A 14,313-nucleotide genomic window follows, 5' to 3' on the forward strand; every position below is an offset into this window, starting at 1 on the left:
TTTATTAATTCTTTCTTTTATTAATGTGCTGTATCACATTGATTAATTTGTGGATGTTGAACCATCTTGCAGCCCTGGAATAAATCCCACTTGGTCGTGCTGAATAATCCTTTAATGTACTGTTAGATCCTATTGGCTAGTATTTTGGTGAAAATTTTCCCATCTTGTTCATCAAGGATATTGGTCTGTAGTTATCATTTTCGATGGGAACTTTGTCTGGTTTTGGGATCAAGGTAATGCTGGCTTCATAAAATGAGTTTGGAAGTTTTCCTTCCATTTCTATTTTTTGGAACATTATCAGGAGAATAGGAATTCTTTAGATGTTTGGTAGAATTCCCCTGGGAAGCTGTCTGGCACTGGGCTCTTGTTTTTTGGGAGATTATTGATAACTGTTTCAATCTCCTTACTGGTTATGGGTCTGTTCAGGTTTTTTATTTCTTCCTGGTTCAGTTGTGGTAGTTTATGTGTCTCTAGGAATACATCCATTTCTTCCATATTGTCAAATTGGCTGGCATATAGTTGCTCATAATATATTCTTATAATTGTGTGTATTTTGTTGCTGTTGATTTTGATCTCTCCCCTTTCATTCCTGATTTTATTTATTTGGGTCCTTTCTCTTTTCTTTTTGATAAGTCTGGCAAGGAGTTTGTCAGTCTTATTAATACTCTCAAAGAACCAGTTCCTAGTTTCATTGTGTTGTTCTATTATTTTTTGGGGTTTCTAATTCATTGATTTCTGCTCTGATCTTTATTATTTCTCTTCTCCTGCTGGATTTAGGCTTTCTTTGTTGTTCTTTCTTCTGCTCCTTTAGGTGTAGGGTTAGGTTGTGTATTTGAGATCTTTCTTGTTTCTTGAGAAAGGCTTGTGTCACTATATATTTTGCTCTCAGGATTGCCTTTGCTGTGTCCCACATATTTTGAGCTGTTGTGTTTTCATTATCATTTGTTTCCATGAATTTTTCAAATATTCTTTAATTTTCTGTTTGATGCATTCATTCTTTAGTCTGTTTAATCTCCATATTGGAAAGAACTCTATATATGGGGTTTTTTCCAAATTTCCTTTGTGATTATATTCTAGCTTCAGAGCATTGTGGTCTGAAAATATGCAGGGAATCATCCCAGTCTTTTGATACCAGTTGAGACCTGATTTATAATCAGGATGTGATCTATCCTGGCGAATATTCCATGTGCACTAGAGAAGAATGTGTATTCTGTTGCTTTGGGATGGAATGTTCTGAGCAGATCTTGATGTCCATCTGGTCCAGTGTGTCATTTAAGGCCTTTATTTCCTTGTTGATCTTTTGCTTGGATGATCTGTCCATTTCAGTGAGGGGAGTGTTAAAGGTGCTACTATTATTGTATTATTGTCAGTGTGTTTCTGTGATTTTGTTATTAATTGGTTTACATAGTTGGCTGCTCCCATGTTAGGGGCATAGATATTTAAATTTGTTATCTCTTTTTGTTGGACAGACCCTTTGAGTATGATATAATGTCCTTCATCATCTCTTATTATAGTCTTTGGCTTAAAATCTAATTGATCTGATATAAGGATTACCACCCCAGCTTTCTTTTGATGTCCATTAACATGGCAAATTGTTTTCCACCTCTTTACTTTAAATCTGGTGTGTCTTTGGGTCTAAAATGAGTTTCTTATAGGCAGCATATTGATGGGTTTTGGTTTTTTATCCATTTTACCCATTTATCCATTCTGCTATCCTGTGTGTTTTGATTGGGGCATTGAGCCCATTTACATTCAGGGTAACTATTGAGAGATATGAATTTAGTGCCTTGTATTGCCTGTAAGGGGACTATTACTGTATATTGTCTCTGTTCCTTTCTGATCTACCACTTTTAGGCTCTCTCTTTGCTTAGAGGATTTCTCTAAAAGTGGTAGATCAGAAAGGAACAGAGACAATATACAGTAATATACAGTAATAGTCCCCTTACAGGCAATACAAGGATTCTCTAAGCAAAGAGAGAGCCTAAAAGTGGGTAATCTTACCCTCTAAGTGGGTAATCTGCTCTCTCTTTGCTTAGAGGATCCCTCTAAGCAAAGAGAGAGCCTAACAGTGGGTAATCTTGCCCTCTAAGTGGGTAATCTGCTGCTAATCTAATAATTTTACCATTGTATGTTACAGCCTTCTTTTCCCAGGCTGCTTTCATGTTTTTCTCTTTGTCACTATGACTTGTAAATTTTACTATGAGATGAGGGTGTGTGGACCTATTCTTATTTATTTTGTGGGGGGTTCTCTGAACCTTCTAGATTTTGATGCTTGTTCCCTTTGCCATATTAGGGAAATTCTCTATAAAAATTCTCTCCAATATACCTTCTGCTCCCCTCTCTCTTTCTTCTTCTTCTGGAATCCCAATTATTCTAATATTGTTTTGTCTTATGGTATCACTTATCTCTCGAATTCTCCCCTCGTGGTCCAGTAGTTGTTTGTTTCTCTTTTGCTCAGCTTCTTTATTCTCTGTCATTTGGTCTTCTATATCAGTAATTCTCTCTGTTGCCTCATTTATCCTAGCAGTAATAGCCTCCATTTTTATTGTACCTCATTAATAGCTTTTTTTCATTTTATCTTTGTTAGAGCTTAATTCTTTTGTTTCTCCAGAAAGGGCTTTAATTTTCCAGACAGGGTTTCTTTAATATCTACCATGCCTTTTTCAAGCCCAGTTAGCACCTTGAGAATTGTCATTCTGAACTCTAGATCTGACATATTACCAATGTCCATATTGATTGCATCCCTAGCCCTTGGTACTGCCTCTTGTTCTTTTTGTCTGTGTGTATTTGGTGGGGTTTTCTGCCTTGTCATTTTATGCAGATAAGAATATGGAAAGAAGAAAATAAAATACTAAAAGGGTGGCAAAGACCCCAGAGAAATATACTTTAACCAAATCAGGGGGGGGGAGAAAGGGGGTAAAAAGAAGTAAAAAAAAAATGTAAAAAAGAAAAAGAAAGAAGAAGTATAAAGAAGAAAATATATATATTAGACTGGTGAATAGAATAGAGTCACACAAATAATTTTGGGAGCATTTTGCTCTCATAAAAGAAACTACCTCCCAAAAATTTAAAGAATGAAAATATGTGTATATATATGGTGAACATGATGAAGGAATGGAATATGCCTATAAAGATGATAATTTTCAAAATATATTTCCAAAAAATGAGTTGATAACTTAGTTGGGAGAATAAAGAAAAAGAAAGTGGAGAGAATTCGCTCAGGTTGGAGACTAGAACAAAGTCCTGTGTTTTTTGTTTTTTTTGTTTGTTTGTTTGTTTTTAGGGTATATATTAATGTATTAGAAGAAGTTGTATCCCAAATTTTTAGAAGAAAAAACTCTATGTGTATACAAAATATAAAGTTAGATACAATGAGTGATAAAATATGACTATAAAAATGAAGGTTCAAAAAATATTTTTTATGAAAGGTGTTGTTAAGATAAACTAGTGAAAAAACTTTAAAGAGGAAAGAGTAAAAGTTAAAAAATATTAGCTTAAGAAAGAAAAATAAAATTTAAAACACTAATTAACTTTGAAAGACTAAGGAATCATGGGAGAAAGAGATGAATTCTGTGCTTTGCTTTCTCCTCCTCTGGAATTCTGCTGTTCTTGGTAAGTGAACTTGGTCTTGGCTGGATTTCTTGCTGATCTTCTAGGGGAGTGGACTATTGTAGTGATTCTCAAGTGCCTTTGCCCAATGCGGAATTGCACTGCTATTACCAGGGACCAGGCTAAGTAATCTGCTTGGGTTCGCTTTGGGGATCTTTTATTCCCTGAACATTTTCCTTAGAGTTCTGGAGGATGGTTAATGAAAATGGCAGCCTCTCAATCTCTGGCCTGGAGGAGCTGAGAGCTCAGGCCCCACTTTTCGGTGTGCCCTCAGAGAAAAGCCCTCAATCATTCCTGTCTCCCTGGCATCCAGCAATGCTCCAAGCTCACCCAGCCTATGACCAGGCATCTCTTTCTCTGTTACACAGCCCTGCCTGGAGTCTCAAACCCAGCAGATTCCTGAACTCTTCCAGGGGGACCCCTAGGATGTTGTGGGGGTCCCTTCTCAAAGAACAGTGGCCTGACTGTGCTATGGATCACAGTTTAAGGTACCCCTGAGTTGAGAGCTCACTCCTTGACTCCACCTCTATAGCCAGCTTCCCCACCCTAATACCTGTGAGCTCTGAGATACTCAGACACCCCTGGTCCTTGTGTGACCCTGCAGGACCTGAGACCATGCTGTACCCACATGGGTTTCACCTTGGCTTAGCCTCTGGAGCTATGCCCCTCAGTGGAGCACACTTTAAAAAGTTCTGATTTTTGTGCTCTGTTGCTCCAACACTTGCAAGGAGCCAACCCGTCCCACTGAGGTCTATCTTCCTGTTGCTTTGGATTCACTTCTCTGCAGGTCCTAACTTTCAAAAAGTGGTTAATTTCCTCTTTCTACAATTGCTTCTCTTCTTTGATCTCCTCTTGGATTTGTAGGTATTTGGAATGTTTTGATAAACTATCTAGCTGATGTCCTGCTACCTGATGTCATCTCAGCCTGCTACTCCTCTGCCACCTTGACTCCCCCCCCCCCGCAACAAGATTTTGTTTCTTAATATCATTTTCCAGGCAAAGGAATTAGATCTTCTTGGAAAAATATCTGGCTCACTGACTAGGACAGGAAGTAAATATGCAGGACGAGCCTGGGACATCTTGGAATGCCAGAAAAACCATCAGCAACAACAAAAACAAAACACAGAAGCTAAACAACAAACAAACAAACACAAACCCACCCTGCATACACAATGATGCATGTATGTCAAATGGACAAAGGAACCAACTGAAACAGCTCCCTGTGGCCAAAGCTCCTATGATTTGAGCAGCAAAATTAATAAAGTACTGTGTAATTTTATCAAAGTATAAAATAAATATCCGTGATTCCATACTTAGGTAAATAGAGGATGAAAAATATAAATAAGTGAGGTGACTAGATAAATCTTCCATGCAGAAGATTTCTAGTTTGTATAGATACTTTGCCCCAGGGAGGTGGTCCATTTCTTTCCTCTATGTAAGTGTGGACTGTGGATAGTTACTTCCTTACACAGAACACAGTAAGAGAGGGTAGTGGAAAAGCAGCTTCACCACGGAGGAACCTAACCCTACCTCAACCAGGTGGTCAAGGTCAACATCAAGATTTACAAGTGATGAGGTCAGTAGTTGCCACTGACAGGATGTAATGAAAATGGTGATTTACCTCTGGGGCCTTTCTTTTCAAAAGCTATCTGCCCCCCCATCTAATCATGAGAAAAACATCAGAAGGATTCCAGTTGAGGGACATTCTACAAAATGTCTGATTAGAACGTCTCAAAACTTACCAAGGCTTCAAAAACAAGGAATGTTGAAAAGATATTGCAGACACCTGATGACTAAAGGAACGTGGTGACTAAATATAAACTGATGTGCTGAATGGGATTCTGGATGGAAGGACACTAGATTAAACTATGCAAATTTGATTCAAGTATGAATTTCACTTCATCAGAATGTATCAATTATTGGCTCACTAATTATAACAAAAGCACCATACCAATGTAGGATATTAATGACAGAGGAACATGGGTATGTCAGATATGGGAATTCTCTATACTATATTATTTTCTATAAATCCAAAACAGTTCAAATTTTTTTCTTTAAATTCTCATTTCTCAGAATTCGCAGCCAGAGAACACTTGGGGAAAAACAATCACCAGTTTTATGCTTCCAATTATAATAATTGATTCAAAAAATTATTGTCATTGGATGCTAAAACTGTTGATGAAAAATTATTAGGGAACAGGGAATTCACATGGTATCCAGGTACCACCCTACAGATTAGATTTTCATAAGAAGGAATGTTATCTTTATTGTAGAGCAGATGGTGATGGTACTACCTTTTTTTTTTAAAGATTTTTATTTATTTATTTGACAGAGATCACAGGTAGACAGAGAGGCAGGCAGAGAGAAAGAAGGAAGCAGGCTCCCTGCTGAGCAGAGAGCCTGATGTGGGACTCGATCCTAGGACTCTGGGATCATGACCTGAGCCGAACGCAGAGGTTTTAACCCACTGAGCTGCCCAGGTTCCCCGGTGATAGTACTAACTTAATGAAGTAATCAGTAAATGGCTTTAGTTAACAAGGCAAGCTAATGTCATAGGCCTCACCTTAAAACAGCACACTTGTGATGGCTGAATTATTTAACCTAATCTAGTCATGAGGAAACATCACAAAAATAGATATGGTGGGATATTTTACATGATGTCTGACACAAAGATTTAAAAATTTTCAAATGTCATGAAAGGAGAAAAAAACAAGAGATTTGTTCTAGATTACAGGAGATTGAAAAATGATAATACACCAAGCAGTGGCATTTAATTGAATTCTTGATGAAAATATATATTGCCAAGAAGGACAATTTGGGCAAAATTTTAGTGTTAAAATCATGTTAGGTGATGTTAAATTTCTTGGGGGTAATAATAATATGATGGGATACCTGGGTGGCTTGGTCAGTTAAGTCTGCATTTAGCTCCAGTCATGATCCTGGGGTCCTGGGATCAAATCCCATGCACCTAGGGCTCCTGCTTCTCCCCTTCCCACTTGTGTTCCCTCTTGCTTTCTCTCTGTCTCAAATAAATAAATAAATAAAATATTATAGAAATGGTATGACAGTGTAGGAAATGTCTCTGTTCTTTTGAGATATATGTAGAAGAATGTTGGGTAAACTATCATAATCTCAAATACATGTAAAATCACATACACATATGTGTATTCAATATGTATGTATACACGTTTTCCAGGTGGATTGTTAGGCAAATGTGGTGAAATATCAGTATTTACTAATGATTTTCAAAATTCATGGGCCTTTTCTCAACTTTTCTGTAGGTTTGAAATTTTTCCAAAACAAATCTGTAGGAAAATGTCATTGATTCACTTTTTTTTTTTTTACTCTCTGCCCTGTTTCTATATCCACTTAACAACTTAGTTTCTTGAAAGTTTTCCTCTCATGCTACTTTCACTTCTCTGTGTTGCGTACAATATGACTTAGTAGTTAAGAACATGAACTTTGGATCAGATTCCTCAGTTTGATCCCTGAGCTCTACCTTAATATTTCTGTAGACAAATTAGGAAACCTCTTTGTTCCCCCATTTTTTTCAGTGGGGCTATAGGAAATTAAAATATATAAGTCAAAGTAAAAAATTTAAGAGATTTGCTGAGTAGTTAAATGGATGCTGATGAAATGTTATTTACAAGATAAAAGGGAGTCTTAGAATTAATTTAAAATAAAGCAAAAGTGAGAGATGAGACAAGAGACATAAATGTAACTGTTAATATGTATTCATTGGCATTACAAGCATTTTTTTCCAAACAAGGTAAGGAGATCTATTGGATTTTGAAATGAGAAGGGGTGGTTAATTCCAGAAAAACTGGGTCTGCTTCTCTGTGATTCCCTCAGCTATGCCCTCCATGTGTATTGACTTCACCTCCTGGCTGGTGTCTCTTTTGATGGCAAAAGGGTTGTAGACTGTGCCAGATTTCATATCCACAAAACATGACATTCAGAGAAAGACTACTTTTTTGTGGATCTCTTAAAACCAAGAAAACATATTTCCCAGGAATTTCCATAAAATTCCCTCTTTGGTCTCACTGGCCCCAAATAAGTCACAGACTCTTCCCTTGGCATAACTCTAGGCTTCAGTGTTACTAAGTGGTGCAGAAATATGTAAATGGAAGTTGTGGTATGTCTGGAAAAGGGAAAGGGAGCGATGCATGTGAATCTGACAACTAAAAATATCCCCTACAATAGAGAGTGGATACAAACAAAATAATTCATCGAACTCAGGTATCTGGATTCCTTTACACCCTTAAAAAAAGTGTCTAGGACCCTGTAAATCTTTGTTTCTGTGGGTGATATCTAACAGTACTTGCAATATTATAAATTAAAACCAAGAAATTAAAAAATATTTATTGACTTGTTAAAAATAAAAATAACAAACTTACTACATATTAATTTAAATGTATATTAAATAAATGGCTAGTGAATGGCCAATTCTGTCAGGTACATTTTTAAGTAATAGTGAAGGAAATAAGTTATAACATGATTGGTACTCTCAGAAGAAAATAGGCCTTCATTTTATTATCCAATAGTTATAATTAATTATTTTCCTTTAAAATGTTGCTTATATCTGTGCACTCCTCCCCTTTTATCCTCCAATTTCAACTCTCATCACCTAGTATAAGAATTCTTGAAGTTAGCCTTATTTCTTTCAGCATCATTCCGATCACCAGATTACTCTTCTCAAAAACTACAATCATATTACCTGGTTCTAGGAAGTATTCAGTGTCTGAGGCCTCTGGGGTAAATTCTTAAGAGTTGGCTTTGAAATTCTCAGTGACCTGATTCCATCCCACCCTTATTTCCCATATTCCGCAACAGCTTTTAGCAAAAGTTTTGTCAACTTTCTGACTCTGTCAATGGTTCATCTCCTTCACCCCAGTTCTCAGTGTCACACTAATTTCCATAAACATTGACTGTGGTCATACTCATTCTTTTTTTTCCTCAAAACATCATATTTTAAAATCATTTCCAAGGCACATCTCACTTCTGATGCTGAATAAGGTCTATATAGCTCAGGGTGTAAGCATCTCCATTTTCTGAACTCCCAAGTATCATTGATACAAATTCTAGCTCAATCTCAATCACCTGGCTGAACTTGAGCAAGCCACTCAATGTTTCAAAGTATGAGGATTTTGCTGAGAAGATGCATGAAAAGTTATTTCTAACCAATTGGTAGGTAATATATATGAAAGGTATAGTTTTGTGCCTAGCAGATAAAATGTTCTCAGTAATATATGGTTTTCTTTCATATTTGCATATATAAATGATCAATAAATATTTTTGTTTAGGAATTTAGAATTGTCACTATTTTGTGCCTCATTTATGCTTTATAACAATTCCAACTTTTTGTTATTGCTGTGAATGTATCAGTAATTTACACTGGAATAAGTACAGTTTGGTGGAGTTCCTAGTAAAAACAAAATAAGTAATATCAGAGAGAAAAACGACTTCGTTCAATTTAGTGTATTCAGGAATACACTGCATTTTTGATGGACACCCTAATCAAATTATATGAAAACAGTCAAATCCATATGGACATCCAATCCATAAATACCATTTATGGCAACTACAGAATGCTACATCACAGTATACAGATACTCTATTTCAGAGAACTTTAAAGTAAAATTGACTAACACTAAAGATGAAAATAGTCTTTTTTTATTGTACATTTTTACTAGCATTCTTTTCTTGGTTTCAACATTTCTTAATTGTGGTAAAATATATATAACAAAATTTCCCGTTTTAAAGGTGAACATATAATCTGAGGGGTTTGAAGTGGAGGGGGTGTGGGAGGTTGGGGTACCAGGTGGTGGGTATTATAGAGGGCACGGATTGCATGGAGCACTGGGTGTGGTGAAAAAATAATGAATACTGTTATGCTGAAAATAAATAAATTTAATTTAAAAAAATAAAGGTGAACATATTCTTGATTTGAGAATATTCTTTGTGAACTAATATTCAAATATCTTCTCTTGAATAAACTCAAAGAAAATTAAGAATCAAAGGTATATAGTTTACTTCTGACAGTTGGTGTTTTTTATGAAGGGATTAATTCTTGAGAACCTGGAATGTGCCAGAGATTGTAAGATTATGCTTTGGAATTCCAGAAATTTGTCAACAATATAATTTTTTTAAAGATTTTATTTATTTATTTGACAGAGAGATCACAATTAGAAAGAGAGGCAGGCAGAGAGAGAGGGGGAAGCAGGCTCCCTGCTGAGCAGAGAGCCCGATGTGGGGCTCGAGCCCAGGACCCTGGGATCATAACCTGAGCTGAAAGCAGAGGCTTTAACCCACTGAGCCACCCAGGCGCCCCAACAATATATTTTTTTTAATTTTTTCAGTGTTCCAAGACTCATTGTTTTAAATTAATTTAAATGGAAGTGATCTTTTTATCTAATTGACTTTCATTCATATATTTGCTGTATTTGTTGAAAAGTATAGTTCATTACCCATTGAAACTGTTAGCTAATAATTTAACTAATTTCTTTGGGACACAGTGTGTGACCCGAAGAAGAATTATTTAGTTAATTCTTGCTGGGAGCTAGAGCTTAGATTTTACAATACATTGTAGCAGAATCTCTCCTGTTGAACTTATCTGACTCTTAAATATCATTCTTTAGTAATTGAAAATTCTATGGGCAGAGTGGTTCTTTTCTCCTTTCTCAATATTACATGATTTTGGAAAACATATTATCAAATTTAAGCTAATTTTTCACAGGGGATGATATATTTTTTTAGGATGTTATAAAATATTCCTTATAATTTTTTTCATAGCATTTATTACTTCCTTATTTCTTAGACTATAAATAAAGGGGTTTAGTAATGGGATCACTAGAGTATAAAATACAGCACCAGGTATATCTTCATCCTCTTCGTTAACTGAGTGTGGGCGAAGGTACACAAAGAGAAGAGAGCCATAGAATATTGAGACAGAGAGAAAGTGGGATGCACAAGTAGATAAAGCTTTGCCTCTTCCCTCTTTGGATTTCATTTTGAAAATAGTAAAGAGAATGTAGAAGTAAGATACTAAGACACTACCGATGGTGAAGACTTGAACTGAACCTGAAAAGATAAATATCATTAATTCATTGATATAAGGGTCAACACAGGAAAGTCTGTATAATGGGAAAACATCACAAAAAAAGTGATTAATTTCATTTGAACCACAGAAAGCTAACCTAAAGAGAAACCCCACATGAATTATGGAATGCAGATTTCCAGCTACGTAGGCCCCTGTGGTCATCTGAATACAGAGTTTCTTTGACATCATGGTGTGGTACTGCAGAGGGCTGCATATGGCCACATAGCGATCATAGGCCATTGCTGCCAGGAGAAAGCAGTCTGTAGTTTCAGCAAGGCAGAGAAAATAAAATTGTGCCATGCATTCATAAAGGGAAATCATTCTGTCCTTAGAAAAGAAGTTCTCTAACATTTTGGGGGTAATGGCACAGGAACAACAGGAATCCATCAGAGCCAGGTTGCCCAGAAAGATGTACATTGGTGTGTGAAGACGATGCTCCATAAAAATCAATGCCACCAGGCCAAGATTCCCCACCATAGTGATCACATAGATAGTGAGAAACACCACAAACAGGAGGCTCCTCAACTCTGGATAATCTGTAAATCCTATGAGGATAAATTCAGTGGTCAAGGAGTAGTTATCCTCAGTCATATTCACCTTCTCTGTTGAGATAGGAATTCTGGAGATATAAGATTCTAATTTAGAGTGTGTATAACTTTCCTTCCAAATTTTTCTTTATACAACAAAGAGAGAAGCTTCTTCAACATCCCCTCAGTATCTCTGGATATAGACACAAAAACCTCTAGGGAATAATCATTCCCCTAAAAATGTCAGTTTTATAAGCTCAACTCCAAAAATCAGCATTCCCACAAATACTTTTGTAATTCCAAGAAGAATGCTTATAGAGGAAAAGGTTTGTCTTCATGAATTCATGTATGAATAGTGTAGAAATCTAGCATTCGCATATTTGGTTTAATGCTCACAAACAGTATCAGTGTCAGTTTTGGTATTAAAGATGCTTAAAATAAATTTGCTGTCAATCTTCATGTATACATATTTTTTTAACTGAGCAAAAAGTTTTCATATACTCTCCCAGTGGAATGAATGCTTGAAAAGAGCATACAGCAGATATGTTAAATTTATATCTCAGGAATTCTATGAAGATCACGAAGGATTATGATAGGGCTTTCATCTTTAGAGAAAATTACTTGGGATATCCGAGGAAATAAATATCTATGTATTTTCACCTTTCTCAACCCTGTTCCTGGTATTAGATCCATTTCCATAAAAACTGATTTTGTCCATGCCATCATTCCTGTTGATTTTTGCCCAGATTTCTAAATCCTTCCCATCTTTATGTAAAGCATAGTTTACATATTATGCTCCTTAAAAGAGCTTTAACTAAATGCTCTAGACTACAGATTTTCACTTCTTGCATTCTCAAGCATACCCTATACACCCAACACAAACTATGTATAATACACATGGCTTTTAAAAAGAAATATGCATGTACAGTTTCTTTATTAGAATTGTAGACATTTGATTTCAGCTATGACTTTTACTTCTCATAAGAGTTATTTAATGCTAGGGTGCCTGGGTGGCTCAGTGGGTTAAGCTTCTGCCTTCAGCTCAGGCCATGATCTCAGGGTCCTGGGATTGAGTCCCACATCGGGCTCCCTGCTCCACAGGGAGCCTGCTTTCTTCTCTCTCTCTCTGCTTGGCTCTCTGCCTACTTGTGATCTCTCTCTGTCAAATAAATAAATAAAATCTTTTAAAAAATAAAAGGAGTTATATAATACTATGGGGGGGGGTATTGATTTCAGTCCTAGCTTCAAAGACCTGAGACAGGTGAACTTGTTATCAGTATACTATCACTGATCCTTAGTGACCTCTTTAGTCTCCACAAACTGAAACTGCTAGTTTTGAAGAACAGGCTACAAAGCAAATTCTTGGAAAAGAATTTACTGGAAGTGACCCAGCTATAATTTTCCTGCTTCCTAAGAAACTTCTGTAATATTTTCTGAAGTATATCACAGTAGTTTGAAAGCTAATAAAAATAAGCTTGCCTGTATATTTTAGTTTTATAACAGAGAAAGAGAAAAGTCTTAAATCTTAATATGATTTTTGAGATGGGTTGCCTGGATGGCTAAGATATTTAAGCATCTTCCTTTGGTTCAGGTCATGACTCTACAGGTCCTGAGACTTAGCCCCATGTCTGGCTCCCAGCTCAGTGGGAATTCTCCTTGCTCCTCTACCTCTGCCTCTCCCTCTGCTTGAGTTCTCTCTGGCTCTCTCTCTCAAATGAATAAATTAAAAAAATCTTAAAAATAAATATGATTTTTGAGAACAACAAAACAAAAACAATTTTTGTTTTACCTCAAAGGCTATCTTGTACTACTACTTAGGTATCCCTTAGGATATTATGACCAATGTGTCTAATTATGTAAATTCTGTGGTCAAAATGGGTTTCTTTTTCCATACTCAAAACATCAAAATAAAAGCACAGGCTGAACATTTCACTTTCTTGTTTAAAATACTAAAGATAAGAAATTTAATTATTCAGCTATGTTAGAATTAACATTCAATGTACTTGCTTGAATTCTTTAACAGAATTAAGGTGCACTCTTACCTGTATGTTTTGAAGATCTACCTTATAATTAGAAAAGGTTGATTTGAACTGACTTCAAATCTCATGCTGATTTGCCATTATCTTCAGGATGGGAAGACCTAGAAAGGTGAGAAGTTGAAACCCAAGAACAATTTAAAAATGCTAACTAGTTGAGATAAATCAATACTTACGGACACTAATAATAAGGTAAAGTATAGTAGGTAAGGTAAAGTATACTAAGGTAAAGATAAATCTGAATACTTCTGTTACCTGAATGCACTGAGAAGACTTTTATAACATCATATTAGTTTTGTGTGTGTCAGCATGTTGTTAACTCTCATAATTTCAGAATATAATTTTTTTCTCAGAAACATTTGGGATTAAAAGAATGAAAATCTGGGAGACTATACTAATAAGTTGGTGTGAATAATTATGTTCCTCACAATGCAAAATTAAACTTTCCATCAAATGCTTATGGGACTTGCCTATGATGACATCAGTGCATTTCTATGGGGAGATTCAGTTCCCAAAACATATTAACTCTGTGAAATAAATAAAGATGACCTGTGAGACAATGAGGTTAAAGTAAATGACCTTTGCTAAAGTCACTAAATCATTTGATGATCATCTTGCTGATTCTTATGAAACTGACATCATTTCTAGAATTCTGTTCTTTACCTGTGCATAGAATGTTAAATGAGCTGAAGGGACCTTCAGGTCAGTTGGGACAGTTAATGGAGAGAATAATAGGGTTTATGAATGATGATTCACATTTAGAGAGGAGAACAAAAGTTGTGGTAGTGTTAGCTAGTGTCAACTCCTTCAGCCTGAGCAGAAGTTGTTCCCATGTGTTGCAAAATCTTCATGGGAAGTTTGCAGTTACCCTTTAGCCACACATACGATTTACTGAGTTAATCTATGTTCTTTTCAGTTCACCCCAATTCCTTTACCTTTCTTACCCTATTTTGCCCCTGTGTTGGAACAAAACCTGGATCCTCGCCAAGGTGAATGGGGTCCTGTCGAATCCTGTGAGAAAACTCCAAGAAATGGAGGACAA

At 36.1% G+C, this 14,313-nt stretch overlaps 1 protein-coding gene across 1 annotated transcript; it reads right to left on the reverse strand.

The window, feature by feature from the left end:
* Positions 1–10,369: 10,369 nt before the first annotated feature.
* LOC101677081 (olfactory receptor 5K1-like) lies at positions 10,370–11,299 on the reverse strand. Its single transcript, XM_004772991.2, has one exon. It carries the CDS (start codon positions 11,297–11,299, stop codon positions 10,370–10,372), a length of 930 nt encoding a protein of 309 aa, XP_004773048.2.
* Between the last annotated feature and the right edge of the window lie 3,014 nt (positions 11,300–14,313).

This window comes from Mustela putorius, unplaced genomic scaffold (genome assembly GCF_011764305.1).
Source record: "Mustela putorius furo isolate JIRA1106 unplaced genomic scaffold, ASM1176430v1.1 tig00003834_pilon_pilon_pilon, whole genome shotgun sequence".
Taxonomy (NCBI): domain Eukaryota; kingdom Metazoa; phylum Chordata; class Mammalia; order Carnivora; family Mustelidae; genus Mustela; species Mustela putorius.